The 26,555-nt window shown below is 38.5% G+C and overlaps 12 protein-coding genes across 12 annotated transcripts; 4 read left to right on the top strand and 8 right to left on the bottom strand.

Moving 5' to 3' along the window:
- Positions 1-1,299: 1,299 nt before the first annotated feature.
- Positions 1,300-2,685, top strand: BDF20DRAFT_814687 (uncharacterized protein; the record flags this gene model as incomplete). Its single annotated transcript, XM_053077005.1, has 1 exon — positions 1,300-2,685. The coding sequence occupies one exon, from the start codon at positions 1,300-1,302 to the stop codon at positions 2,683-2,685; it is 1,386 nt and encodes a 461-aa protein (XP_052939272.1).
- Positions 2,686-2,915: 230 nt separating this feature from the next.
- On the top strand, positions 2,916-5,137 carry BDF20DRAFT_904777 (U3 small nucleolar RNA-associated protein 6-domain-containing protein; the record flags this gene model as incomplete). The annotated part of the gene is made up of 5 exons (XM_053083079.1): positions 2,916-2,996; positions 3,077-3,221; positions 3,309-3,477; positions 3,550-4,840; positions 4,862-5,137. 5 exons carry the CDS (start codon positions 2,916-2,918, stop codon positions 5,135-5,137), a joined length of 1,962 nt encoding a protein of 653 aa, XP_052939271.1.
- Positions 5,138-5,560: 423 nt separating this feature from the next.
- Positions 5,561-6,744, top strand: BDF20DRAFT_952599 (integral membrane protein DUF92-domain-containing protein). Its single transcript, XM_053084886.1, has 3 exons — positions 5,561-6,103; positions 6,175-6,414; positions 6,485-6,744. Exons 1-3 carry the CDS (start codon positions 5,645-5,647, stop codon positions 6,686-6,688), a joined length of 903 nt encoding a protein of 300 aa, XP_052939270.1. The 5' UTR covers positions 5,561-5,644; the 3' UTR covers positions 6,689-6,744.
- Positions 6,745-7,897, bottom strand: BDF20DRAFT_852795 (proteasome subunit alpha type-4). The gene is made up of 4 exons (XM_053080100.1): positions 7,788-7,897; positions 7,540-7,702; positions 7,032-7,450; positions 6,745-6,962 (listed from the first exon to the last, which is right to left on the bottom strand). Exons 1-4 carry the CDS (start codon positions 7,831-7,833, stop codon positions 6,799-6,801), a joined length of 792 nt encoding a protein of 263 aa, XP_052939269.1. The 5' UTR covers positions 7,834-7,897; the 3' UTR covers positions 6,745-6,798.
- A 504-nt stretch (positions 7,898-8,401) lies between these two features.
- BDF20DRAFT_998444 (uncharacterized protein) lies at positions 8,402-9,668 on the top strand. Its single transcript, XM_053085459.1, has 2 exons — positions 8,402-8,546; positions 8,623-9,668. The coding sequence occupies exon 2, from the start codon at positions 8,773-8,775 to the stop codon at positions 9,628-9,630; it is 858 nt and encodes a 285-aa protein (XP_052939268.1). The 5' UTR covers positions 8,402-8,546; positions 8,623-8,772; the 3' UTR covers positions 9,631-9,668.
- Positions 9,669-11,665, bottom strand: BDF20DRAFT_852790 (SecY subunit domain-containing protein). The gene is made up of 4 exons (XM_053080099.1): positions 11,566-11,665; positions 11,425-11,492; positions 10,991-11,270; positions 9,669-10,904 (listed from the first exon to the last, which is right to left on the bottom strand). The coding sequence occupies exons 1-4, from the start codon at positions 11,570-11,572 to the stop codon at positions 9,826-9,828; spliced, it is 1,434 nt and encodes a 477-aa protein (XP_052939267.1). The 5' UTR covers positions 11,573-11,665; the 3' UTR covers positions 9,669-9,825.
- Positions 11,666-13,407: 1,742 nt separating this feature from the next.
- BDF20DRAFT_814343 (uncharacterized protein) lies at positions 13,408-14,932 on the bottom strand (the record flags this gene model as incomplete). The annotated part of the gene is made up of 3 exons (XM_053076967.1): positions 13,408-13,911; positions 14,004-14,279; positions 14,477-14,932. The coding sequence occupies 3 exons, from the start codon at positions 14,930-14,932 to the stop codon at positions 13,408-13,410; spliced, it is 1,236 nt and encodes a 411-aa protein (XP_052939266.1).
- A 1,737-nt stretch (positions 14,933-16,669) lies between these two features.
- On the bottom strand, positions 16,670-17,824 carry BDF20DRAFT_904773 (mitochondrial carrier domain-containing protein; the record flags this gene model as incomplete). The annotated part of the gene is made up of 3 exons (XM_053083078.1): positions 16,670-16,801; positions 16,883-17,585; positions 17,724-17,824. The coding sequence occupies 3 exons, from the start codon at positions 17,822-17,824 to the stop codon at positions 16,670-16,672; spliced, it is 936 nt and encodes a 311-aa protein (XP_052939265.1).
- Positions 17,825-18,452: 628 nt separating this feature from the next.
- Positions 18,453-18,647, bottom strand: BDF20DRAFT_813947 (uncharacterized protein; the record flags this gene model as incomplete). The annotated part of the gene is made up of 1 exon (XM_053076928.1): positions 18,453-18,647. The coding sequence occupies one exon, from the start codon at positions 18,645-18,647 to the stop codon at positions 18,453-18,455; it is 195 nt and encodes a 64-aa protein (XP_052939264.1).
- An 893-nt stretch (positions 18,648-19,540) lies between these two features.
- On the bottom strand, positions 19,541-21,140 carry BDF20DRAFT_852737 (acyl-CoA N-acyltransferase). The gene has a single exon (XM_053080098.1). It carries the CDS (start codon positions 21,097-21,099, stop codon positions 19,600-19,602), a length of 1,500 nt encoding a protein of 499 aa, XP_052939263.1. The 5' UTR covers positions 21,100-21,140; the 3' UTR covers positions 19,541-19,599.
- A 2,408-nt stretch (positions 21,141-23,548) lies between these two features.
- BDF20DRAFT_852730 (uncharacterized protein) lies at positions 23,549-23,818 on the bottom strand. The gene has a single exon (XM_053080097.1). It carries the CDS (start codon positions 23,774-23,776, stop codon positions 23,567-23,569), a length of 210 nt encoding a protein of 69 aa, XP_052939262.1. The 5' UTR covers positions 23,777-23,818; the 3' UTR covers positions 23,549-23,566.
- A 108-nt stretch (positions 23,819-23,926) lies between these two features.
- On the bottom strand, positions 23,927-26,162 carry BDF20DRAFT_852726 (uncharacterized protein). Its single transcript, XM_053080096.1, has 4 exons — positions 25,710-26,162; positions 25,456-25,673; positions 24,947-25,389; positions 23,927-24,880 (listed from the first exon to the last, which is right to left on the bottom strand). Exons 1-4 carry the CDS (start codon positions 25,786-25,788, stop codon positions 24,064-24,066), a joined length of 1,557 nt encoding a protein of 518 aa, XP_052939261.1. The 5' UTR covers positions 25,789-26,162; the 3' UTR covers positions 23,927-24,063.
- Between the last annotated feature and the right edge of the window lie 393 nt (positions 26,163-26,555).

Below are 26,555 nucleotides of genomic sequence, written 5' to 3'. Positions count from 1 at the left end.
GCTTTGGAGCACTAACTGCTCTTCGAGATACTGAGAAAAAAAAGAACACAGCTCAATTAGCTTATGAAGCGTATGTTCAGTTATCTGCTTTCGCTCAAGGATAGATTACTCTGTTGTTGTGGAGAAGCTTATCAATTTCTTTTCCTTTGAACTCCAAATCCAATTTATAGCTGATTTCTTTCGCTTCCAAGTCTGTTTTTAAGATCAAGTTTTCATGCTTGACTTTCTCTACAAGTTCCTCCAACTTTTTTATTTTATCTTGTAGAGCAAAATGAGTATTACTAGGCCATTAGAAAAGAGCTCATTACACTATTGGAACTGTTAAAAAAAGTGGCTACCTTCACGTTGATGAGGTCCTGCAAAGTTGATGGATCCGGTTGACAAAATGTCGGTTGTGATCCTTTTCCTTTTCAAAGGTTGGAAAGCTTCCTCTTCAGCCATTTTTTTTTATTGAAGCAAAATGAATGGAGTAGCAGAGAAACAAGTGCGGGAAAACCACGCGTTGCATTTTAATTCTTAAAAAGCAAAAAAGAAAAAAAATAGAAAAAAAAAAAAGAAAAAAATGGGGGATATGGATCGAAATAATAAAACCGACAAACTCCAATATCATTTTGTTCATTTCGTGATCCAGCCACTTGAATCCTTAACATCCAATGGTATTAGCCCTGTCTTCCTTTCATATACTATCTATATATCCCCATCTACCATACACATACTAAAAAGTCAGTGAAAGAAATGTCATCTGTTCGCCGAAGAGGCACCCTTCCATCCATACGTTCATTAACGGGTCTTACATCTAACCCTGCTGACTCTCATAACGACAACAATAACTACTTCGCTTCGACACCCGATATCCAAGAACATCCCAACTATCTACCCCTTTATCGCATCTCCTCCACAACCAGCTCTCATCGCTCAGGAGCACCTTCTGCTACTGCCACTGGCTCTCAACTTCCTAACACTGCCGCCACAGCCCACGACTTACACAGACGAAAAAGTAGTTATCATAGTTTCTTTACAGAAGACTCTTTACGAGAACACATCGATGGCCAGCATCCTGCGGATGCCAATGAAATACAAAGTGATGTTCTTTATCCTCGAAACTTTCCCTTTACGGCCGAAAACACGAGAAAAACCGCTACGAATGGAACAGACAGTGATCAGGTTGACTTTGAGACATTTGGACAATTTGTCAGCAGCTCATCTGGCATTCAAGGGGTTTCCCAACAGCAACAGCAACCAAAGCCTATGATCAGTGCAACAAGTCTGTTAGACTATGATGGCGCAAGGCCTCCCTCCATGCCACTTCCACCACCCTTCACACCTCTTTCTCCTGTTCTTCCATCGGAAACCCTCACAACAAAGCGACCGACGAGTTTACTGCCGCCCACCTCCAAAACGAAGCGTTTTCAATTGTTTTCCTCTGAACTTGGTTTGATCCAATTGGATGAACTGTTGAACGAAGAGGGTCAAAAAGCATTAGAAACTATCATTGGGCAAACCACGACTACCAGTAAGAAGAAAAAGCAAGAAAGTGAACGGCGAGAGCAATTGCTAAAGCAGCAAGGGTTATTGATCGAAGATGTATCCCTTTCTGCTGCCTCCTCACCTGAGAGTCACCCCAACACGGCGACGACGACGACGGCTACTGCCACCACGGCTATTACAAAGACAGGCTGCTGGTGGATGGATTGCTCGAATCCTACACCAAAAGAGCTGGAAGTCATTAGTAAAACATTCCGCATCCATCCCCTGACCACTGAAGATATTCAAGTACAGGAACAGCGAGAGAAAGTAGAACTCTTCCCTCACTACACATTCGTTTGTTTTCGAGCCTTTGACGTCGACCCTATTTCCGAATTGATCAAACCTTTCAACTTTTACATTTTGATTTTCAAAGAAGGTCTTGTCACCTTTCATTTTCAACCCTCCCCTCATTGTGATACGGTACGGGAGCGATGCGATCAGCTCAAAAGCTATATGGATATGACGCCGGACTGGATGAATTATGCGTTGATTGATGCGATCACGGATAGTTTTGCCCCGATTATATTGGAAGTCGAAATGGAAGCAGTAAGCATTGACGAGTTATCGTTAGTTTTACGAAAGGCAGATCGAGCGGATATGTTGAAACGTATTAGTCGATGTCGTAAAAAATCCACTCAAGTAGCAAGATTGTTGGGATCGAAAATAGATGTCATTAAGAGTCTGAAAAAGAGATATCAGGAAAAGATCAAAGAGCAAAAGATACAACAGCAACAGTTAGCACAGCAACATCAGCAATCTGACCTTGACTTACAATTGCAGTATCAACAACTCCTTGAGCAGTTCCCCTTCTCAGATGTCTTACTTTATCTGAGCGACATTCAAGACCACGTCGTGACCATGATACAAAATATCAACCACTACGATCGGATCCTTCATAGAGCTCATACCAATTATCTGGCGCAAGTCAACTTGGAATTGATTGAGACGTACAATCGAACAAACAGTGTGATGAACCGCTTAACATTTCTAGCAACAGTCTTTATTCCCTTAACCATCATTGGCAGTTTGTGGGGCATGAATGTTTATGTGCCTGGCAAAGGCCATTCGGATGACAGCTATTTTTGGTGGATTTTGGCAGGAATGGCCATATATACCGCTGTTTGTCTCCATTTTGGAAAGAGATTAGGATTAGTTTAATCAGTATTTCACTATTATCTTTATAGTTCAACAACTCCCTCAAAGAGAGAAAGGCCTGTTGGGCCTTTTTTTTTTTTTTTTTTCTTTTATAACATTAAATTCATGCAATAGATATATACCTCGAGTGGCTTAGTCCGTGGAGTCACGATAAAATAATGGGCATTTAATTTATTGTATCCGTCTTCAGTCTAACTTTCTGTTCAAACAAGAGTGAATCACATAATAACAAAATGGCTGAACAAATTGAATATTTCCGCGAGCGTATGATAGATGACCTCGAAAAGCTTCGGGAGAAACAAGTTTTTGATCATGTATGAGAATCTCTTTTTTGAAAGTCTCATCGATGAATGGATGTTTTTTTAATTCGTTGTGCATCTTTTATTTTGTGTAGGCTGAAATCAAAAAAATCATCAAGAAGAGAGATGGCTTTGAACAGGCTTTAAAGTCAAGACCTACAAGAAAGATTGATTTTCTACGATACCTCGAATATGAAATGGGTTTAGACAAAAGCCTTCAAATCAGAATTGTAGATTTAGGTACCTCATTAAGCAATGACACACTACCAGATCTGTTACTTTTATTTATTGACTTTTGCTCTTTCATTTTCCCTTGTATACTACTAGGCATTCAAGATAGCTTTGGCAAACTGCGGTACTCTATTCAAAAGAGAATTTACGACTTGTTCAAACGTGCCACTATCAGATTCCGACACGACGTATCTTTATGGCTACAATATATCGACTATGCGCGACAGCATAATGCCAACAATATCGTATCCCAAGTATTTGTACAGTAAGTATTCTTAAATGTGTGTGTGAGCGGCGCTTGTTGAATGATGCTGATGAACACTGCTTCGCTTATTAGAGCTATTCAGTACCATCCTACGAATGCATCACTATGGATTATGGCCGCAATGTGGGAATACGAACATAACTCCAATGTAGCTGCCGCTCGAATTTTGTTACAACGTGCCATTCGACTTATGCCAGAAAATCAGCAATTATGGATACAGTATTTCAAGTTAGAGCTTGTCTATGTCGAAAAGATCAAGTTAAGAAGACGTGTTTTGGGTATTGAGCAACAAAAAAATCAAGAGCCAACAAGCCAGAACGATGTGGAGGAAGACGAGGATGGCACCATTAATTTACCGGCTGTGACCGGTGAAGACGTGGAAGCTTGGAACAAAGATCAAGCCAACAACAAAAAACTCTCAGATCAGGAAATGAGTAAATTAGAGGACAATCCCATTTTACAGGGCCTGTTGACAAAAATTGTTTATGATAATGCTATTCAGGCTATTCCTGACGATATGGCATTCCGTAAAAAATTCATCGATTTGTACCGACATTTTTCAGATACAGCACCCCTTATTGAACATGTGTATGAAACGATTCAAGCCGATCTCAGTAATCAGACCTTCAAGGATGCAACGGTGGCCGCTGAAGCCTATGTATTTTTAGCGAAGCGACATCTGGAAGACTTCACTCTCTCTGATCCAGCCTTTATTCCAGCCTTTAGGAAATGTGTCATGGAAATTGAAAGTGCTTTGACATCAACAATGGAAAGTGAAGTGAACTGTCACTTATATCTTGCTTACGTACAGTTCTTGAAAGGATGGTACGATTTAGTCAGCGAACCTAATTTCAAACTGTACCTCTCAAAATTGATTGAAAAGACATTCAAACGCTGTAGAAAAGAAAAGAAACTATCAGTGAAATTGTACGAAATGTGGGTAAAGTTTTTGATAGAATCGACTCTGAAAGAAGAGAACGATAATAAGGCAATACTGGAAACAATAACCGAAGCTTTAAAAGTGTACCCATCATCATCAGCTCAACTTTGGTTGGATCGCATCTCTTTAATACCGGACAACCTTTCAGACGAAAAGTTACAAGTGTATAATACAGCTTTGAATAACATACCTGATTCACTCTTATTATGGACATCTTATAAAGACTACATCACTAATCTACAACAGCAAGAAGAACCAGAAGAAATAGACGAGATGTTTGATAAAGCATGCCAGCAAGTGACATATCTATTGCCTTCTGTAACTCAGCAAACTGAGGACCGTAACGCAATCAAAGATTTAATACAATGTGCTTACCTGGATTGGGCCGCTTCGAGTAGTGGAAATATTGAGAAAGCCAGACAAGTAATGAAAAAAGTTATCAAGAACTTTTACCCAACCTACGCTTTCTTCCAGAAATGTATCGAAATAGAAAATCAATATGGCACAGGTGATAAGCAAGGACAAGAGAATGTAGAATACATATTCGACAGAATGATATCCATAGATGATGGTGATAAAGACAGTGCTTATCTTGGATACCTCAGTTATCTTCTTTCCCAGAAGAAATTCCTCAAAGCAAAACATATATATACTAGAGCTTGTAAAGAAGTGCTTGACAAAGAGGCATTCGAACTGAAGTATCAAAAAATAAAAAAATAATCTATTCCCTTTTTTTTCATTTTTGAGATAACCCTTCTATTTGCTTCTTTGTCCGATACAAATGATCTGATGGTTACAACTGATACTTATTTGAAAGCGCATCATGTTATTAGGTGTAGTCGAAGAATAGTTGTATGTTCGGGAGGGTAAAATCTGAATGGTTTGAGGGATGGAAAGAAACGGGCTGCATGCTATCCAAGCCATGGAAGCTTGTCGATCGTGCTATGTAATTGTTTTAAAATACCTCAAGAATAACATATTTAGTAACTTTGACAGAGCAGTGAAAATGAAATGTTCCATCCAAAGAATTATTTTGTAGTATTTGTATAGCAATCCACTAGCTCCTGATGATGGCTTAACCTTGAGACTCAGTGTCTCAGTTTGAAATTTGTAATATTCAAATGCTGGTTCCTGAAATATTCAGTGCGAAGATGCCTCAACAAGTGTGTCGCACTGCCAACTAGACAAATCCTTTCTACCACACAATATAAAAGTACAAGAATAGACATGTCGCTAAGCGCTGTTACTGGACGGATTCTGTTTGCGTTGGGCTTGTCCAGTCTCATGGTCATTCATGCAAGACGCAAAAAGTCATTAAGCCCCAATGGCGCTGCCACTGCTTTCTTACTAGGCATGATAACGTTCTCAGCCCCACTTTGGGTATTTTCAGTAGTTTTACTAGCATTTTTTCTAGCCAGTTCGAAATTGACAAAGTTCAAAGCGGTAAGGAAAAGACAACTAGAAGCTGATTACGAGCAGTCAAGCGAAAGAAGTGCCATTCAAGTAATTGCAAACGGTTTAATGGGTGGATTGGCCGTTGCAGCTTTCCAATACTTGTATTATTCAAACACCAGTAACGAACATACTTCCAGTTTGGAAAAATGCTTACAGTTGAATAATGATCGATGGACCAAAATTCTTTTGTGGGCTTATGTGGGACATTATGGTTGCTGTGCAGGTGATACTGTAAGTGCTCAGACCGAGACTGGTAAAAATTATTGCTTTCTATTAAGTAAAAGATAATTCGATACTTATAGTGGGCCAGTGAATTGGGCATCTTAAATAAGTCCTGGCCGATTCTTATTACAAAATTGAAGAAGGTACCACCAGGAACAAACGGCGGTGTTTCTGTCTTGGGGTTCATTGCTTCTTTGGCAGGTGGAGCTTTCGTCGGCGCGGCGACGTCTCTCACATTATACCTAGAACAAAGAAGCTGTTTTGGGTTTGCTTACGAGTACATTATTCTCGGTTCTATGGCTGGAATGATTGGCTCGCTGGTAAGATCACAGTTGCTCGTAATTATAGTTTTGCGAATCTAACACATATACGCTATATTTTATTCAACAGGTTGATTCTATATTGGGCGCTACGGTACAAGAAAGTCTATATTCAGAGGACAAAAAGAAAATTGTAAACGATAAAAGTAGTGCTCATGTCAATGTCATTAGCGGTATTCCTCTATTGGATAACCATCAAGTAAATATGCTGTCTTCTTTCATTATCACTGCCGCAAGCGCATACGCGGCTTATAAACTGTACCCAATCCAATAACAAATCTTGCTTAAACCACTTCAATTATATCATGTTTGTCTGCCATGTACTATATGATGTTTATATTTATTTCGATATCTTTTTTTTTTTTTTAATGATACGTTAATTATTTACTCCTCCATAGTAGTAGATGTGACAGTACTGATTGTTGTAGGTCCAGCGGTTGTAGTGTTTCCAGCGTTCTTTTGTTCTTCCAATAATTTGTCAATTTGATCAGCCTCATAAAGCTCGTATTTAACTTTACCATCAACTAAACGAATAGTTGCGAATTCGACTATATAAAAGAACGTTCCTCAGTATGCATTTACAATATTCACTGTATCATTTTCTTTTTATGACTTACGTTTTTCGCTTGTTAGTGTTGTGCTATCCATAGTTTTACTCAATGCCTTGATCACCAATGCCTTCGCTTCTTCCAATGTCATACCATCCTTATAGTCTTGCTTTAGGATACTTTGAGCGGTTGCGTTATTATTACCAATACAGGTGGCCTTCCAGCCACCGTAATTACCAGAAGGATCTGAATGATAAAGCTGGAATCCGTAATGCTCATCATAACCTGCAAATATGAAACTCACACCAAAAGGACGTAGACCACCGTATTGTGTATAACCTTGCTTTAAATCACAGACTCCTTGAACTAGTTGTTCAACAGGAATTTCTTCATTATAAGAAAATAGATAACGTTGTGCACTGGCTCTGACCCAATTGATCAAAATGTTGGCGTCTGAAGTGATACCAGCTACACCACATATAATGTTGCTAAAAAGATTTAACAGTAATCGGGTCGCAGCATTGGTGAATGTTCCATTCTTGTGAGAAGGTTAAGTAAATTTAGTCCCTTAACTTACTCGTTGAGTTTGTAAATCTTCTCGGCTGTCACTGACTTTTCTAATAGCTTTGAAGTAACCTTCTTCTCTGCAGCAATAACAACACCATCTTTGGCAAGGATACCAATCGTGATGCCAGCGAGTGAAATAGCTTCCATAGCATATTCAACCTGGTATAAGCGACCTGAAAAAATGGTGTTGGAATGCAAGTTTTTAGTAACTAATCATCACTCTTTCTGTCATTTCAAGTAAGCTGAACAAAGGCGAACCTTCAGGTGAAAAGATGGTCGTTCTGGAATCGTATCTTCTTGCCATGATTTAATATATTTGCCAATCTGTTAACGATTACGTATAGAAGGAAAAGAAAATAAAAGTTCCTCAAGAACTTATGTCTGTGAGTTACTCGCGGAACACGCGTCCCCTAAAATCTTTAATGCTGCTGGCTGGTTTGGTGCGGTGAACGAAATCACATTAGCTGCTGCTGCTGCTGATTGTTTTTATGAAACTGTTTTCAAATAGTGGTATATATCTTCAACAAAGAAGGGATAGTACTGTATGTAGTATTATTACTTTTGTAGTTGTCTCTGTTGCTATATTTTTTGTTAGTATCAATCAGTTATAGCATCTTTCTGACCGATAAACTGAGTGGCATTTTGTCGGACAACTGTAAGTAGTTTACGCGGTTTGAAACGCCTATTTGAAGCAACTACAGAAGCCATTTTTTATCTTCTATACTACAGGAGGACTTACAATCTGATAAAATAGCAGGGCAAACTTATAATCAACTCACAACTTGAGCTTAACTAAAAATGGGAGCAAAATGGGATACTCATTATTGTAAATTTTGAAACGCAATATAAAACTTTTATTGCCTGATAGCAGTCTTTTATCCCTTAACCTCTAAAAATACTTGAATATCGTATGACGCATGAATGAGTGCCTTAGGAATGACACGTACAAGTGCAGATACTTTCAGATTTACTCTTACGCAAGGAAGTTCCAATTTCGTAACGATAAGGCAACAATAGGTAGAAAACATAATGGAAGTGTATACAAATAGTCGCCTGAACCTAGTAATAATTGAGGAATCTTTTGAGTTACTAGCTGCATCAACATAAACTGGTAGTTAGATTTGTTACAGGGAACTTAAATCGGACAAAACTGTGGGGTAAATTGTCAATTTACGGGCTTTTTTCTGTTTTTTGTTTTGTTCAACAACCCATTGAAGCACCTATACACCTCTTTTGAAGAATTATGCCAGATAAACGCTTGTTCGACTCTACACAAGGGACTGTTTCGTTGTTAACGAAGACCTATAGATTACTGACAAAAGCGCAGAACGCTTCAGCTGTTGCTTTTTCTACTTTTGCCGTCATTCACGGAGCCCAAGTGTTAGTCGCTAACGTTGGCGGCACGCGATCGGCTAATCGTTGGATCATTCTAGGCCGACCATTTTACCAAGATGAGCACTTAGAAGGCTTGTTAGTGACAGGATCAGCCGTAGTTCATGTTGTTACTAGTTTGAGTAAGCTGACTATACGTTATTATTGGCGACGCCGAAAGTTATCTGCACCATCAGCAGAAGCAGCATCAACTGATAAAGCAACAGAGAAAAACTCTTCGTCTGCACAATTATCAACAAATACCTTGCCTTATCATCGATGGACTGGTTATGTACTAATACCTCTGGTAGGAATTCACTACTACCTCGTTCGTTCTATACCATTACAATACTATGGGGATTCCTCGTTCATCGATTTTGGATACATCGCTTGGGGATTGCAAAATAAACCTATATTCACATATACATTACACACAACATTAGGGATAGCAGCTTCTTATCATTTTGTAAGCGGGCTCAGCTATCTTTTCAGACGAAGGAAGAGTAAGAGTAACCAACAATCGCCAGAAAAACTATACAAGTCAGGCTCTTCCACATTAGCATCAGGAGTGCCCTTGTCGAATTCATCGTCAACGAAGAACTGGATACAGAAGGGTCTTGCCACTACTTTAAGTATCGGATTCATAGCAAGTATAATGATCATTGGAAGAGAAACTAAAAAAATCCCGCTACGGCTCGACTTTGAACAAATGTATAAAAGAATGATTTGATTAGTATTCTCTTAAGAACTGATATGAAACATTATACACTTTAATCTTTTAGAACTTTTTTATTTTTCATAATAAAAATAATAATAGTAAAATGAAAGAGAGAAAAATAACTATATAAAAAATGGTTTATAACATGCACTTAATTGTACAATAGCTATTAACGAAGGTGAGAAAACAAACAAAAACGGCTATAAACTATTGAGCCATCATGCCTTCTAAATTCATTCCACCATCCATCTGTTCCTTAGCAAACATTTCAAAATATTGGAAAATAATAGAAACACACAGAAGGATACCAGTACCTGATCCAATAGCACCGATCATATCAGCAAAAACAGACAGAGCACCAAGGCAGGCACCACCGAAAGAAGCGGCGACAGGAATGACTCGTTTTAATTCCTTATACATGGAGGTATCACGATAACCCGCAATGACGAGACCTTGATCCTTCAGTTGACGAGCCACATCACGAGGGGAAGCACCGGAGATTTCGATCCATGTTTTGGACAAAAGAGCAGTGGTAGTCAACATAATAGAAACATAAACAACAGTATGGATAGGGTCCAACAGAGCAGCGGTGAAACTACGGGGAGCAGAAAGGTAATAAGCGATACCGCTGACAGCATTTAATTGAGAAGTTCCATCTAAATTCTCCCAAGTACCCAACAAACGAACAAGGAAGTTGTCAGTAAAACGTTTGTAAAGCATTTGAGAGATCATAAAGATGTTGGAGGTTAAAGTAGATTGAAGCATAATGGGCATGTTGGAGGTATAAAAGAGCTTAACAGGGTAAGAGCCACGTTGACCACGAAGACGATTCGATTTGACAGGTATTTCGACACGGAAGCCTTGAAGGTAAATAACGAGCAAGAAAATGGAAGCAGTAGATAACAGACTCATAACGTTGGGCATGTTGGTACGGTAAAAGGCTTCTTTAAGAGCACGAGTCTTATCTTTTCGTGTCATCAAAAGATGAATCAAAGCAATAAGAGCACCTTCAAATTCATCGCCACGACCAGTATCCATGGTAGTAGGAGAAAGAGCCTTCCAGAAGATATTTTCGCAAATGTTGGTGGCAATAAAAAGGTTAATACCAGAACCAAGACCATAGCCCTTTTGTAATAATTCATCCAATAATAAGGTAATCAAAGAAGCAACGACAAGTTGGATAATCAAAATCAAACAAACACCAGCGCCTATATCTTTAGGATTACCATAGAGGCCTGTCAAAACGGAAACAGTAGCATGGCCGAAAGCAATAATCATAGCAAACACTATTATAGCAAAATTATATGACAATCTCAGTTAATTCTTTTCTTAAACCTTCTACCTAGATCATATCGAGCATAAATGTCCTTACATTTTTGCGCGCCACTGAATAAAGCTCTATCTTCCTTTAAACTGTAATCCACTTCAATAATATTTGCACCGGAAAGAAGTTGCATGATCATACCAGAAGTAACAATGGGCGTAATACCCAATTCCATAAGTGTACCACGATTGGATGCGAGAATAACTCTCATCCAAAAAAGAGGATCTGCTGAATCAGAAGACATAATACCGTAAAGAGGTACTTGTGACATGACCAAGAAAATAAATAATGTAACTGCAGTCCACATAACTTTTTGATTGAATGGGACCTATTCGTCATAAAATATTCATGTAAGCTTATTGTTCAGGCCACTGACATATGCGCGTTTGCCATCGCTCCTTTATTTTCATTCCAAAGTAACTCTCCATATCACTAAAATGATTATTTCAGAAAACTTTGGCAGCTCTAGACTCAAATATTACCTTGCGATCAGGGGCCGCAATTTCCGGAAGAATAGCCATGAATGGCTGAACAAGATGTAGAATCCTGACTGTTGAGGTGTAAAGTTGTACGTTAGTCCAGTTATCCCTGTTTATCGGCTGTCTTGACTCTCATATACTTACGACCCATTCTTTTCTTTGATTATATGTATATAAGTGGTATTAAAAGGGGAAATAAAAAAAGAAGGTGGTCGAGATTAACAATAAGATGGGAAAGGGTAGGAAAGGAAGGGAATCTAATTTTTTACGTGTAAAGGAAGCCGACTTGAGGGTATGTTTGTTAGGCCAATCAACTTGAAGCACATAATTGCCCAATCAAACAGAAACACCTTAGAGGGACTTTCAATTGACCTATCATAGCTGTTCTTTAGCCGCTTCAAGTTGAAGATCGTGTTATAATTTCAATACTGTGACTTTGGGAGTAACATACTCGAATGTATGATGTGGAAAAGAGTATGGTTGTCTGTTTATACATAACTTAGCTTAGGAGGGCCAAAGATAAAGGTTGTTTCAATTTTGGTTCATTTACAAATCTGTGTAAATGAAAAAAATCAATTATTTCTTAGTTTTAAGTTATAAGTTAAGGCTACGATAGGGCTTGAATTCTACAATACGTAACGGCTTATGAGGTATGAAAATGTCTATTGATTGATACTTATCAATGTAAGAAAGCGAAACTCTCAAATTAAGACCAAAGTGCGTAGTTCTAAACGACAACCTCAATTATAGATTATTCTGCACCTTTAATGAAATCATTTACAAAAGAGGCCTTTACGGGATAGCAAATATCAATTCGTATGCAATAATATTTACTTGACAGATAAATCTGTACATCAGCAACTCTTTTCTATGATTTTTTTATGCTTTGGAGCCGTAAGTATATCCCAAAACTGCAAAACCGTGTTTCTCTGACGTATAACAAACATTTCGAGTAGCTCAAACCCGGTCAAAATAGCAAAAATCTAGTCGAAGTTCATTACAATTAACAATGCTCACCTGATATTGCAAAATGTATCTACATTATTCATGTACTTCATATTTTTCTGAAATCCAGTGTACGTTGACTTTACGAAAATCTGTGCTACGGCTTGAAGCTTCGTTTATATCTTGTACCAAAACCTAGTCATACCATTAAGCATGATCATTTTATTCTTTATTATCAGAGAGCTACTCTTGAAAACATACAAATACTCCTACTCAATTTAACCGGTAAGATATAAGTTATATGACATGAATACATATCCTCAAATTATGCCTAATCACAGACTTGTTCAATATCCACTTATTTCCTGACTTATAAGAACGGTGTTATAAAGACTCTAGAAGTAATTTAGCCTTTTACTTGTTTTCTCGCAGTATTAATGGGCTTTATGCATAGATGTATAAAAGTGTGTCATTTCTTCGATTACACTCTGTTGAGGTAGCCAAAAAGTGCAATCTCCTCACTAAACTACTCACAATATTCAGCTTCTTGTAATCGAGTCCTTGACGATCGATTATTACTCTGGTTCTTGTCTCTGAATAAAAAAGGTTCGCCAAGATTCCAACTTTACCATCTTTGTAGAAGATATAAGCCGTCGCTTCTATATTTTACTGTAAAAGATAGTTTTTCCAAACACGACATTGAAAAATTCCTCTAAGTTTGTAACAATCAAATCTTTATTCAGATAACACTTTAGCGTTTTTACTGTATAATGATTAATTGTTTTGGGGAAAAAAAAATCTAATTCATGAAAATGAAGATGGTAAGCTATAATTTGGAATATAACTTTTTTTTTTGGCACGTGCCAAGGTGGTGAGTTTTTGTGATTGTATATAATGAGGGTGAATAATGGTGTGTATGTATATAAATTAAAAGGTAATAATGGTAGATAGAATTAAAAGCCTTATAAATAAACAGTTACTACAACTATCTTTGCGTTTTCTCAAGCGTGACTCTTCTTTTAAGATGAATCCATTTCTGTTCTATACAACAACCAAAAGCAAACCGAATAGAGCAGCGATGAAAAGAGGACCATTATAATTATTGGAAGCAGTGCGACCAGCACCAGAGATACCTGTAGCAGCAGGAACTACGCCAGAACCAGTGGCGGCGCTTGCATTCTTTGAAGTGCTTGCTTCGAAGCTGGGGAATGTGATGACTTTCTCTAGATAAGGGTGGGCAATATTTTGGCAGGTAGCGACATCAATAACATGTTTATAGTTTTTCTTGATTTCGGGATAATGCTTCACGAAGAATTCCATAGTCATATTGTTGATTTCATGAGAGAGCACAATGTTTCCGGAGTTTGCAAAAGAACCATTTTTACCCATTTGGATGAAATCGAGGTACCTCTGATTTACAGTATCGGTTGTAATACCAGGAGTAACTCCAGCAGCCCAATCGTCAGTATCAAGATTCCAGAGAATAGCAGTCATGTTGAGTTGTGTAGCGATCCAGCGAACACGGTCATCAAGGTCACCTAAAGCCTATCATTTATAAAAGGAAAATTAGGGATGTTTAGCCCAAGACATTTGACATTTGGTAGCTCAAAAAAAAAAAAAAAAAAAAAAGAACCTACAGGACGCCAGTGCAAAGGAGTAACACCTGTAACGTATTTGACAGCTTTAGCAGTATAATAGAGCTCAGCGAGGACTTCTTGATTTGTTAAGGTTGTCATCATTTTATGGGACCAAGTGTGGCCACAAAGATGGTGACCATCCTTTAAACCACGTAGAGCACCATAAGGCCAGTTGAGAACGTTGGAACCAATATAGAACATGGAGGCTTTTTGATTGTTGGTTTGCAGATAGTCATAGAACGCATTGTGTGAACAGTTAGGTCCGTCATCGAAAGTCTATGAACATAAGGTAGCATTTAAGGGGGTAAAGGGAAGATTCGAACAAAGAAAAATAAATTCAGGATGAAGGTAAAGGAGATAGCAGAACAGATACAAATGAAAGTTTCAGGAGACAAGGCAGAAGAAGAAGAAAGAAGAAAATGATAATCAGTAACAATGAAATACGCAAAAATCGATACTCTACTTGAACTTACCAAACCCCAAGTGTTAGGTTCTGGACATTGATAGATATCAGCGTTAATACCGGCTTTCTTTGGCTTAACACATTGGGTAGCAGACCACCAACAGTCAGGATCATTGACGGTATCATAACCAGTCAGATCAAGACCTCCTGCAGGTGTAAGTTTTCGGACGGGAGCAGTAGGAGCTTTGGTCCAATCAATTGAATTGTAAACTGCCATAAATTCAGCTGAAGTGTTCATGCCGTTGGAGGTTGCAATATCCCAAATCGTGGGCCATTGCGTTCTATCGATAGTGAAATTAGACTGGTAGTAAGTGCATTCTGTTGCAACGTCATACGATGTTGTCTGGGGAATTTTAGGTATGGTGACTTGAGTAGGATCTGTTTTAGTAGGGAATTTCGATATATCGACTGAAGCAAAAACGGCTGTGCTTGCTAGCGAGACAAGAAACGCTTGATACTTCCACATTTTCAACAAAACTGACTATAATGAATATTACAAGAAGTGGGATCAAAAGAGGGAAACGTTTGTCGCAAAGAGCCCAAAAGAAAGGAGGGTAATATATTGAAAAGGAACACAAATAGAAAGAGAAGAAAGAGACGGGTATTTATGTATTTCTATTTGTAGGGGGAAAGGTGGAGTCACTCTCGTACAAACCTTTATTATAATAATAGGGGATCCACCGAAATGATGATCTGAATCAAACTTTACCGCACCTGGCAATAAAATTAAAATGTTACATCTATTAGCTGACATTTACTTTTGTCTGTGTAAAAGGTGTAATCACAGAAACTGATTGGCTGCTTCTCATATCAGTCTGTGAGACTTCAGTGCACTGAACCTTCACTTCATTATCTATAATTAGAAGTCGAACGTAACTTACCTGGGCTGAACGTAGAAGTAAACGAAGTAAGGAAGTTATCCTTTTCTCCAGCTTCCTTAAACTTTTTGACCATGGTCCAGGCGGATTATAGCATATCAGTAGAAATGTCTCCTTTATTTTGACGCAAGTAGATACCTACATTTGGTTTACGCTATATACTTTTTGGGAAGAGCCAAGCAAATGCCAAAAATACTTTTTCATCTACAGGGAAACGAACATTCTATTTTGAGCCCCTTCACAGACATCCAAATCTTTTTTGTGCTACTATGCTATTAGACGGTTCAATAAGTTTCTAAAGGAATCCATCATCAGCTAAATTTATTGTTTCCTATGAATATCCTCGGTAAACTGCAGACGATCTGGACCTTTAGTTTCGCTTTCATTCTCTTCAGGATGCTTTCTCGTATTGGTCAGGACTATGCATATAACCGTAGCCAGCATAACAATTAAGGCATAAATGTAACAGAATAAAGCCAAAAATAGATTCGTTCTCATAACACCTGACTCATGCTTACCATAATATAAACAATCGAAATAGAATCCACTATACTAATCAAGAACTATTTTTGCGGTATCAAAGGACTTTCTACTTTCTAATATAGCGCCGTCGGACAGCAAAATGTGTAGGATGACTTAAAGAAGTTTGTTTCGTTGTACAAATATTTTAGTCCAGCACAAGGAAAAGATGATCGTCATATCTGTCGGTTTTTCGCTTTAAGCCTCTTGAACTAATTCATCATATGGATTATACCTATTTTTAACACCAGCGGAATCTACAAATGATATAATCAAAATATCGTAGCAGTGATCGCTGGATGCACATTATTGACGTATATATTGTAAACACCTTGCTTGGAATCAAATTTTTCCCGTTCTTTACAACAGTAAGACATGTTTATTTGAAGTCAATCGGTTTAATAAGCATGTGCATAAATGGCTTGAGGGTAACATTGCAGGCGGGTTCAGAAAAGACATGATACAACTCACATCAACTATTACTACTTGAGCCAAGCGAATGTTTCTCAACTTGGTGACTCGCGCAAAAAAACCCCCCCCCCATTAAATTCCTGTATCTGATGTCAAATATACTGATCAGTAGTTCTATTTAAGATAGACTTTTTCTGCTTTTCTCCATCCGATGATCTTAGTCTCACGAACGAAAATCCAAAAGGAAAAGCTTGGCATCGTTCGCCTTTTTTCGTGTATTTGAGACTCAATAGCTATGAAAGCTATTGTTGCTACTACTACTTTTAACTGCGAGGTGTTAAGAAAATTGAAATACGAGAGCATAATTCTACCAAGCAGTTTATTATGACATATTCTTAGGCAGACTTGTTCTTTTGAGCAGCTTTAATGAGTGCAAATGCAAAAACGGTATAGTTTGTAAAGATATCTTTCATCATGAATAGTAACGCTTGTTGTAAGACAGCCTTTGTGATTTGCGTGCTCATACCCTGTTGAGGAAAGCAGAAAAAGAAGTTATTGAAACGATACCTTAACACAACTGATTCTGCAATTAAAATTTGTAACCTTACTTTATACCAGCCAAAGAATCCGTCAGTTTGTAACACACGAGCAAGCACATCAAAAGATCCTTTATATGCAATCACTTTATCCTTCATTTCTCTCGATGGGCGCCATTGAAGTCGAACCTTAGCCATAATATAAGGATAGGTGACCACTGTGGCCAGTGTTTTTGATAAGGCACCTACCAAAAAGTTGACCCATGGCGTCAATGGTAATTTCAAAACTCCAAGTACAAACTGCTTGATTTTCTCAAAGCTTCCGTATGTGATGGCAGGATTGATACACAAGACAAGAGAGGGTTGAATTCCTCTCCACAAACCTTGTATCCCTTCTTCTTTGATGATAGTCTTAGTTGTTTCCACTATACCCTGTCTTTCATTTGGCGGTAATGTTTGTTGACGAGTAGTAATGACTGAAACAGGTGTGGTGATCAACGTAGTAAGGGCTCCGGCTGCAGCGCCCAAAACCAATTCCAAAGTTGTTGATAGCGTACCTCCTCGTGGGTTAAATCGTTTGTTATAGTTTTCTCTTAAAAACGAATAACAGTAGAAGTAGGTAAAATTTGTAGACGCCGTTCCAATCAAAGAAGAGCCTAAACCGGCATAAAGACCGGAGAGTCCTTCTCTTTGCAGGATTTGTGTAATACCATCCATAGCTGAGGCATAATGTTCGTCTTCCATGCTGCTGCTGAAATCGGACACTTTTTTATTCCTTTGCTGTACTTGTATCCTTGTTTTTATGCTTCAATGAATACATGATTGGTGATATTGAATAAGACCAAGATCAAAAACCGCTTAAAAATTAGACAATGAAAAAATTTTTGTATAGAATTTCGATTTGATGCCTCACATGTCAAGAGGATATACTAAAGTAGACGCAAACATTGCACCAGCTGAACCAGATACAGCATGGCCGATAGGTGGAAAATTCTCCTTTGTTACGGCAGCCATTTGGAAGAATCAAATGTTTACAGAGAAAAACAAGGGAAGAAAGGAGTAAAAATAAAATTGAAAACTCTAACGTTTCAAAGTGAAAATGCTGACTCAAGCGCTTTTTTTTTTTTTTTTGTTATCAGTTGAATATGATAAAAGCAGGCAAAGCACTTGTGACTCTTGCGGAGCTCAACAGTCTGATGGGAAATCGGAAGTATTGCACTTTGTCAGCTTTAATGCCAAAGTGATGATTTCAGGCACCTGGTAAATCAAAAGTTTATTGTTATAATTCAGCATAAAATGCCAATCTAATACGTTTTGTTTGTAAGAGGCTTAAATTCTTACCGTTGAATTTAATGAAATACAAACAAATAAGTAAACGTGCGACTATTCTATTTTACAGAGAGAGTGGCAGCCCAACAAGCCAACTCATACATATTCCTCAGTTTTTACAAAATAATATATTCTGCAGATGGCCCTCCAAAATGTTGTTTCAACTTTTTAAAATACACAGTTTTTACATTGTCAAGGAGATATCATACTATCAATTTCGTTAAATATATCCCCGCATAACTAATAAGATCAAAGTTTAAAGAAATCAAAACTTATTCAAAACAGTGTTTATTTGAGATGATAAGCATTCTTATCAGGATGAATGGATCCTCAAATGCCTTTTCATGTTGCTGTGTACACTAAATCTTCTTTTACAGCCTGGAAAACTACAACTGAATGGTTTTTCACCTGTATGTGAATAAATATGTACCTTCAACGACGAAGGTCTAATAAATGCCTTTTGACAGTAATTACATTGATATGGATATGCAATGGCTCTTTTGGGCATGTCAGTAGCCGTGCGAGGTAAAGGCGAAGAAGACGAAGTGAGGGGTGGCGTAACATTTAATGGATATGACTGACCAAACGCAGAATGGTTGTTCTGTGAAATTAGTGGGTTCAACAACATGCGGATACTGCTAGACCTATTAAGGCTGTTGCTTTTTTTCAAAGCTGGCGCTGACGAAGGATAGAGGGAGTGGTTATAATAAGCTGATGGTGAATCATAAAAGTCTTTGTCAAAGTCTTCATATGATGAAGAATAATCACTAGCAGCAGAAAAAGAACACACAGATGATTCCGTTAAGTTTGTGGATGATGTATTACGAGGCGTTGATAAGGTTGAAAATGCTCGTAGGTATGGCGGCCGAAGATCAACTAGTGTTAGGTTTTGCATATTCGTTAAACTATCTGTGGATGTTATATTTGCTGTTTCCTTTGAACGGTAGCAGCCAGCTTCGCAATAGATAGTACGTGGTTGCATAGGATTTGGCAAAGCCTTAAGAAAGCCAGGCAAAAGATCAGTCGTATCTACATCTGTTAATTTTGTACAGGAAGATAACAACGTAAGTAACATAGCAGATCATATGCAGGCCTTTCTGTTTCGATTGAACCTTTATCTAGCTTGAATGCATCCATAGTTGATGAAGTTTCGGATGGGTTTATTATTGTCATGGTGATGAATCAAGTTATCATGAGCAGAAGAAAAAATATTTCATACCTACTATACCCATTTCTACATTTTTTAAAGATGATTCATTCAATTAAATCAAATTATACGACACATTGAAAAATTCCGTGTATAATGTTGCGAGCGTAAAAAATAATTAAGCTTTGGTTAGGATCTTCAGTCAATAATAAAAGTATTTACATGAGAAAGAAAAAAAAAAAAAAAAAAAAAAAGAATAATATCAAGGAAATTAGGGTATTAAATGCTCAAGTTAAGACAACAACTGATGTAGTTATAGGAATCTTAATTGAGCTGGTGTAAAATGAATTGGCTTCCAATTGAGTTTCTCTGGAACAATGATACGTTTGTTGCGAATCTTCTTTTCATGGTTTCGTTCCCATTGTTCAATTACTTTGTCTCCTAAACAAATGATATGTTGGCCACGGTAGTATTTCAGAGCGCCAATATTCTGAAGCGTATGTAAAATATCCTGCGTTGTAATAGAAGTCCTTTGGGAAATTTCTTCAATCGTGATTTCATCTGAAGCATGCAATAAGAATTCCACTATTGTTTCTGTCCAATATGCTCGGTAAGATAACAGACCCAAGTCAGATAGTGGCTTTTCAGGTGACCCGGTACGACCTTCTGCCTTGGATAACTCATATGAAAATGCAATCAATAATCTGCCATAACCGAGACGTTGATACTGAGGAAGTGTCAAAATACACGCAACATTATAGTTTTCTGAGGATTCTTTTTCTTTTGAGAAATAACCGATCAAGTGATAGCCTTTGTCATCTCTTTCCGTCATACAGTAGAACAAGAAGGGGTCGACATCATAGTATAGCGTTTTATGATCCAAGAATAATTTTGACAGCAGACACAAGTTTCGACAATAGGTTTTCTGCTTTCTACCGTCAATCTCAAAAAAGGAAATTTCGCCATGTCTATATATCTCGTTGCCTGGTGGGTGATGCAGTTGACACCTCGCTCGATGTCTTTCTAATTGCTTATGAGATACATAATAACATAAGCAGAATTCGCAGATGTACAATGTATCGCAATAGGCATATTCCACAGGATATGGCGAAAAATACCAAGCTTCTACTTCATGTCGTCCCATCTGGATTTTGTTTAAATTCTTAACTCTTGCAATTTCTTGCACACTTTGTGTCATAGATCCAGATGTCCTTAGCTTCTCAATTTCCTGTTCTTTTGAAAAAGTATGTGGTTCCTCGTCAGCATCCTGTTCGTCCATTTCAACTGTTTGGCCATGTTCTTCTTCGTCGCCTAATACGACTTTATCCACTTCCTGCTCTTGATCATTTGCTGTGTTTTTTCTTTTTAAACCCTTCCTGGATCCTCCTGAAGGTGTGCCTGCTCTTCCTTTTTTCGGTCCATCAAGTTTTAGATTCTTTTTTGCAGGAAATTCAATGGGTCTGGTAAAATCGAGTCGATTGATTGAAACCCACTCATCTAAACGCTTATTGAATTCTGTGTAATGCACGTAGTATTCTAATCCATGAGCTGGAGTATCGCGTGAAGATAAGACTTCTGCCATTCTGTATTCAGAATCTTTCACTCCTTTGATAACAGTAATCTTTTCAACAAATAATTTGCAATTAACTGGCGCAGCTAAGAATTTTTGAACTTGAGCCGCCTGCTCTCCATCAAGTTCCATTTTACTTTGATCAGTTGCTGGTGTATCAACAGCCATTGGGGAGGGCTCATTACTTGGAGCGCCTTCACTAGATGGTTGAGCTTTTTGATCTGTTCCCAAATTGTCTGTCATTTGAGCGAACGAACTGGAATAGTGTGCAAATAGAAGAGAAGAAAGCGAAGAAAAAAAGAAAAAACGGGGGAAACCCAAAAATTGCTCATACAAATTCATATACAGCCATCATTGTAAGACCTCTAAATTTAATTGGGTGATTTTTCGACCTTAATTAACCTCAAATGGAGAAAGTGTATTTCAGTACTGTTTTTCCGCTTGACTTTCGCACGAAATGGCTATTAAATTGAGACTACTTTACAATTAAAATTCAGACTAATTTAAAAATTATTTTGGATAAAAGTATAGTTTTTGGGATCATACCTTTTCTGTCAAAATGCTCAATGCCAAATGTAACGGGTTTTTCACCGATGGTATTGCCCAGACCCGGGGACTGAGACAAGGGGATCCATTGTCCCCTCAACTTTTTAACCTCGTACTTGAACCACTGCTTCTATCTATCCAACAGGATCAATCATTTCAGGGTTATTACTCGTATGTTCAAGGATCACCACAGCGACTCAAATGTCTCGCTTATGCAGACGACATCTGCGCATTTGTTAAAGATGCGAATGATTTTCAACTGTTAAATCAGCACCTTCAACGCTACGCAGAAGTTTCTAACGCTCAGTTCAACCAACACAAGACGGAAGCCTTTTCTCTATCAGGGGATAAATCCATGTCTTGGACATCCTTATTACAGTCGCATAATATCTCTGTTTTCTATACTAAGTTTTCTCCTTCCCCTCTCCGGTATTTAGGCTTCTATTTACCTTATACGACTCACCAACGAAATTATGTCCAAGATATGTTATTAGAATCTGTTCAAAAGCAAGTGGCAATTTATTCACCGAGACAATTATCATTACGTGGTCGGGTAACGATAATGAATACACTTATATTGTCCAAAGTTTGGTACTGTCTTCGTATATTTCATCCTACCAAAACATTTATCAAAGCCTTACAGAAACTTAGCTATCAGTTTGTATGGCGAAAAAAATTCCCATTAGTTTCCTATGCTCGACTTCTAATGCCCAGACACTTAGGAGGAGTTGGTCTGTTAAATGTTGCGATGCAACATTTAATCCTGCAAATGAAATGGTTAATAATGTTATTCTCACCACAGCCTTCCCTAGTTCAAGTACTCCTTCGCCATCATTTCCGGTTGATGGGCATCACATTTACTAGTCCCATACTTCCTTTCTTTTGCGCTATTCATCGTTCTCCTCATCTTTGTCATCCAACCTCGGTTATACCGATTATGTTCACAGCGTTTGATCATTTGAATGTTACCCTCCCATTGGAGGATATTCCACTCAAGAGCTTGTTACTCTTCCCATTACATTCGTTGTTTACACGTTTACCAGAGTCGCACTGGCTAGAACGCCATCCCAAGATGCTTGCCAGCGCCTTTTTCCGCTACGACCAGTCCACTAACCGCCTCATAATGAAACGACCAGGTGAATATAATGTGAAACCGCGGTTGCTTTCACATCTCTTGGGCCAATTGCTCACCGATGCTACAGTTCAACTTCACCCGTATATCCACAGGGTGCCGGCAGGCTCTTCTATCACTACCGACGACCCAGATAAGTCATTGGAAATTACACTACTACGACGATTGGCCAACAGTAACCTTTGGCGTCATTATTCGGCTTCAACGTTTAGACTTCATCATCACATCCAAATGCAGCAAGCATCAGGTATAGGGGTGATCCCCAAACGGATGTTCACCCTGTTCTGGTCCCTTCCTTTGTTTCTTCCGGCTCGTGACCTAGGCTATCGCACCATTTTGAAAAAATTACCATGCTTATCAGTCTTACAAGCCGCAGGGGTAGTTTCATCTGCTACCTGCAGACTCTGTAATCATGATATTGATACGTTCGAACATTTTACAACCAGTTGTCCACCACGCTGGCAGATATGGCAAGAAGGCCTCGCGATATATTTCCCATCCTTCGACTTTGATCCTCAAAGCATCTCCGCCGCCCTAAGATTACAATCGCCACCATCACTACCTTCGTCCGAGCAATCTCGCTTTTTCACCGTCTGCTTCAGTATCCATTGGGCTATCTGGACGTCATTTTTTCAAATGATATTCCATGATATTCCTTTTCATCCCCCATCCGTCTCTAGTAAAGCATACAACATAATTTCTTTGAGCCTGTCTTCCTCGCAGCTCATGCGGGAAGCGGCTGCTTTCGACTAAATTTACTTGTCATAGAAATCTTCCTTTCCTCTCCATGTCCCACCCCTCAGCGATGTGTGACTAATTTATTATTTTAAATAAAATAATCTACAAAAAAAAAAAAAATCAATGCCAAATGTGCGAACTACTATTACTCAAACAAGGTAAATATACTGTGCCAAAGCACAGAATACCTACCCTGTTTGAGTATGTAGTAACGTCAAGCAGCAGTTAATAAAACCCCAGAAATGTACAGTGACAAATTTCACAAGATGAACTTACCTAAACGCGTAAAAATCTTTAAGCCGTCGGTATAGAACCTGCAGCACCATTTTCGTTATGGCGATGGCGAGAGAAAATGTCGGGGCGGCCATTGTGTTCCCATACGGAATTTGCAATAGTAAGCATATTTTTGGCCGCATTGACGTCTCTTTGCCATATCATACCACAGGTTTTGCAGGCCTTGGTACCATAGACGCTGGAGCCGTCCGAAATTCGTACTTCTTTCATTTCGACACCATTACAATTATTACAAACCTACGAAAATGACATTACTTCTAGAGAAAGGCACTTGATTTGGCAATTTGGGACCCACCTTTGAGGTTTTAAACTCGTTGATGTCCACCACCGCAGCAAGAAAGCAGCGCTGTCTTTTCAGGAGAGTACGATACAACTTTCCTGTCACACCTGCTGGGTGGCCTTTAAATGAAACACAATCCTTGTTCTTCATCCCGTCACCAAAAATGACTAATGGGATTTTCTTGCGGTCTTCAAAGAATGGAGCAGCGGTCCATTTCCTAACAGTCTTTGTTTTGTATCTGCAAAGGACAGGTTAATGTATTTATATAGTTACCAGTTACTGTTGAATCAGTAGTAATGAATGCGTACCTTTTTTGCACAGCTGCTTCTACATTAATCGTTAACTTCTTCTCTTGTCCTTCCTTCCTTTCTGCAGCCCTCTGTGCTTTTCTTGCATGTACCTTACTCTTCGCTGTCTTGCTTCCTCTCGGCAACTTTCTTTTACGCCGTTTATTCTTGTTGGTTTTTTTTCTTTTTCTGGGGTTATACTTTTTGCCTCCATCCAGAAGCATGTTAGCGAGCTCTTCGTCAGCTCTTTGACGGCCTTGATAGTCGTTAAATATGAATTTGGCAGAGTTGAAGCCATAAAATTCATGTAAGCTTTGGATATGTCTCAATACATAAGAAAGGTACAGCTTATATTGTATTTCGGAGTGAACAGTCTTGCACGTCGGTAGATTGGTCTCAATTTCTTTAATACCAGTTGCAACCTTCTTTTCATCTACGACCCTTGCACGTCTGTTATATCCAGCAATTTGAGCGCGCTCCTCTTTGCTACATGCGCGAATTTGATGCATATCTGTGTTGTAACCAACTACAGCTGTGAATATCTCATTACGCCCTGGATCTACAGCTATCGGCATGAAATACTTGTTGATTTCAGCAGGAGTATAATCCTCAAGAGTGAGTGTAGCTGTTGCACTTTTTTCTTGACGGGAACGGACAAACAAAAAGGTTACAGCAAAGCCATCTGTGTGTATTACACAATTGAACATGTCCTTAGAGTTGGCTGGAGCTCTGACAAGGTCTTGTAGGCTATTTGAGCAACAGATGCTTGTTAATGTTATTAGGTTCTAAAGCAAAGTATAGTTTTCTCCTTACGTTTCATATCCGAATTTTGCAAAATTAAAAACATTAAAGAAGATCTCAAGATTATTAGCATAGGATCCGTTGCCAATGGACTGTCTGGACAAACAGCATAGGGCCTTTTCATTGATGCTGACATGCTTCCATTTGAATGACACAGTGGGAGTTAATGAGAATAATTTGGGTTTTTTGTCATTCGGACCAGCGGTAAGGGCTTTCGTTTCGATCAACTGCAGCATGAACGCCAAAGGTGGTAGAAACGTTGATGGTGCTGCTGTGATATTTTCGATTGTTGGAGTTGATGGCATCTTTTTCATCAATGATTGGCATGTTGCATCGACTTCGGGTTGTTTTGTTATATCAACATCCTCCAACCATTTACAAGTATCCATATCATTCAAAATTTTAGGAAGGCAATATGAGTCAATGAGTCCGTAAATCACATTGTTCTTTGTTTCCTATTATTTGACAATGAATTGGGCAATTAAAATCTTCTCTATGAAGATATAAGTCAAACATTTTACCTGGAAAGTAGGCTTCAATGCCCAATACAAGTAATATCTGATACGTTTAGTGAAGTTTTCCACCATGTGGTTCATGTAAGTGGTTGCTATACTCTCGCATGCAGCCGTCATAGCATCACTATAACCTTTGATTTTTTGATCCTTGAAGGGGGATATAATGGATGGATCGTCAGTAGCAACGTCATCGAACGTCAGAGCCACAGTGTGGTTAATGTAGGCTTTGTTGGTAATTTTTTAGCCCAAGACTAGCTTACAGATGCAGTACCAAAAGTTTTGTTCATAAATGTATTCCTGAACAGTTAAATTACGGTTCTTAATAATGTAGTAATTCATGAAAAGCTGCGCTCTGGTTGTGACGTCCCGTATAAATCTGCACAGCTTAATCACTTTTTGCTGGAATCCTTCATGCTCTTTCCGTAAGATACTGCGCTCAGCATCAAAAACACCGTCCACGTAGGTTACAAGGGGCAGTTTCCGAGCGTAAAGCTCATACTTATCTGAATAGTTTGTTCGAAGGAGCTCCGCTTTAGTAGTAATATGTTGTTGGCAAGCAAAGGAAGCTTTAGTTGAGTGACCACTTAGACCACAATGCTTGCATATGACGGTATTCGATGGCGATGTTTTTTTTGCTTCTAGCCTTCTCTTTTTGCCTTTATCTTTAGCTTGCTTTGTTTCGTAGTCGTCCTTTCCGGACTTTCGTTTCTTGGCTAGAAAAGCGTATGAATAGAATATCAGTGAAAATGAACAGGAAATACTACCTCTTCAGCTATCTGTTACCATTATATTCTGGACACAAGTATGAGCCCTTATGGGCATGTCCTTCCCGGCCGCAATCAGAACATGTTTCTAGAAATTAATGGTTCAACGATTCTAATTGAGTACATAAACGAATAGTAAACAAAATACAGCAATAATGAACTGACTTTCTTTATTTTCTTGCTGCTTTTTCTTCAACTTTGCTTCAAGGTAAACTTTTGCTTCTCTTGACGGCATGATAATAAAGCTACTCAAAAGATACAAACACTCAGTTACAAACAAAATATGTACAGTGCAGTCGTTGTGAGTAGGTCGTGATGAGATCTTATTTTAATCTACCTGAT

This window comes from Mycotypha africana (genome assembly GCF_025528875.1).
Source record: "Mycotypha africana strain NRRL 2978 chromosome Unknown BDF20scaffold_2, whole genome shotgun sequence".
In the NCBI taxonomy this organism is placed as follows: Eukaryota; Fungi; Mucoromycota; class Mucoromycetes; order Mucorales; family Mycotyphaceae; genus Mycotypha; species Mycotypha africana.
Note: the sequence above shows the minus strand (reverse complement) of the source record. Positions and strands in the feature narration are given on the sequence as shown.